Genomic DNA, 669 nt, shown 5'->3' with positions numbered 1-669 from the left:
TATTTTGTTTTACTTAGTTGAGAGCAAGGCAATTCTTTTGATTGAGTCCCTAAAGGCTTTCTTAACCTGGTCGTTTCTCAAGGTATAAATAAATGGGTTTAATGTAGGTGAAAAAGAAGAAATGAGCAGTGAAACCACTTTATTAATGGTTATTTCTTCCTTTGCTGTAGGATTCATATAGATGCAAATGCATGTGCCGTAGGTGATAGATACCACAATCATGTGGGAAGAACAGGTCGAAAAGGCCTTTTTCCTTTGTTGAACAGAAGGGAATCTAAAAATTGTCTTGATGATGTAAGCATATGACAGAACTACACAAGTAAGTGTCATATTCAAGGTCAGCACAGCACAGATGATAACTGTCCATTCCACGAACCATGTATCTGAACATGAGATTTTCACTAAGGGAAATGCATCACAGGCAAAATGATCAATCATGTTAGAGTCACAAAATTTTAGATTTAAACCCAGACTAAGTGGTGGGATTATTACACATAAACCAGCCATCCAAGAACAGATGATGAGAATCCTGCAGACCTTGTTGCTCATGATGATCACATAATGCAACGGTTTGCATATGGCCACATAACGGTCATAGGACATGGCGGCCAGCAGAAAAAACTCTGATACTCCACAGAGGTCAGTAAAAAACACTTGGACGATACAAGC

The 669-nt window shown here is 38.6% G+C and overlaps 1 protein-coding gene across 1 annotated transcript; it reads right to left on the bottom strand.

Moving 5' to 3' along the window:
- Positions 1-9: 9 nt before the first annotated feature.
- LOC144219003 (olfactory receptor 6C2-like) lies at positions 10-663 on the bottom strand (the record flags this gene model as incomplete). Its single annotated transcript, XM_077748997.1, has 1 exon — positions 10-663. A coding segment is annotated over one exon (654 nt), but the record flags the coding sequence as incomplete, so codon positions are not given.
- Between the last annotated feature and the right edge of the window lie 6 nt (positions 664-669).

The sequence above is a fragment of the Crocuta crocuta genome, unplaced genomic scaffold, assembly GCF_008692635.1.
Source record: "Crocuta crocuta isolate KB4526 unplaced genomic scaffold, BGI_CrCroc_1.0 C27848076, whole genome shotgun sequence".
NCBI classification, from domain to species: domain Eukaryota; kingdom Metazoa; phylum Chordata; class Mammalia; order Carnivora; family Hyaenidae; genus Crocuta; species Crocuta crocuta.
Note: the sequence above shows the minus strand (reverse complement) of the source record. Positions and strands in the feature narration are given on the sequence as shown.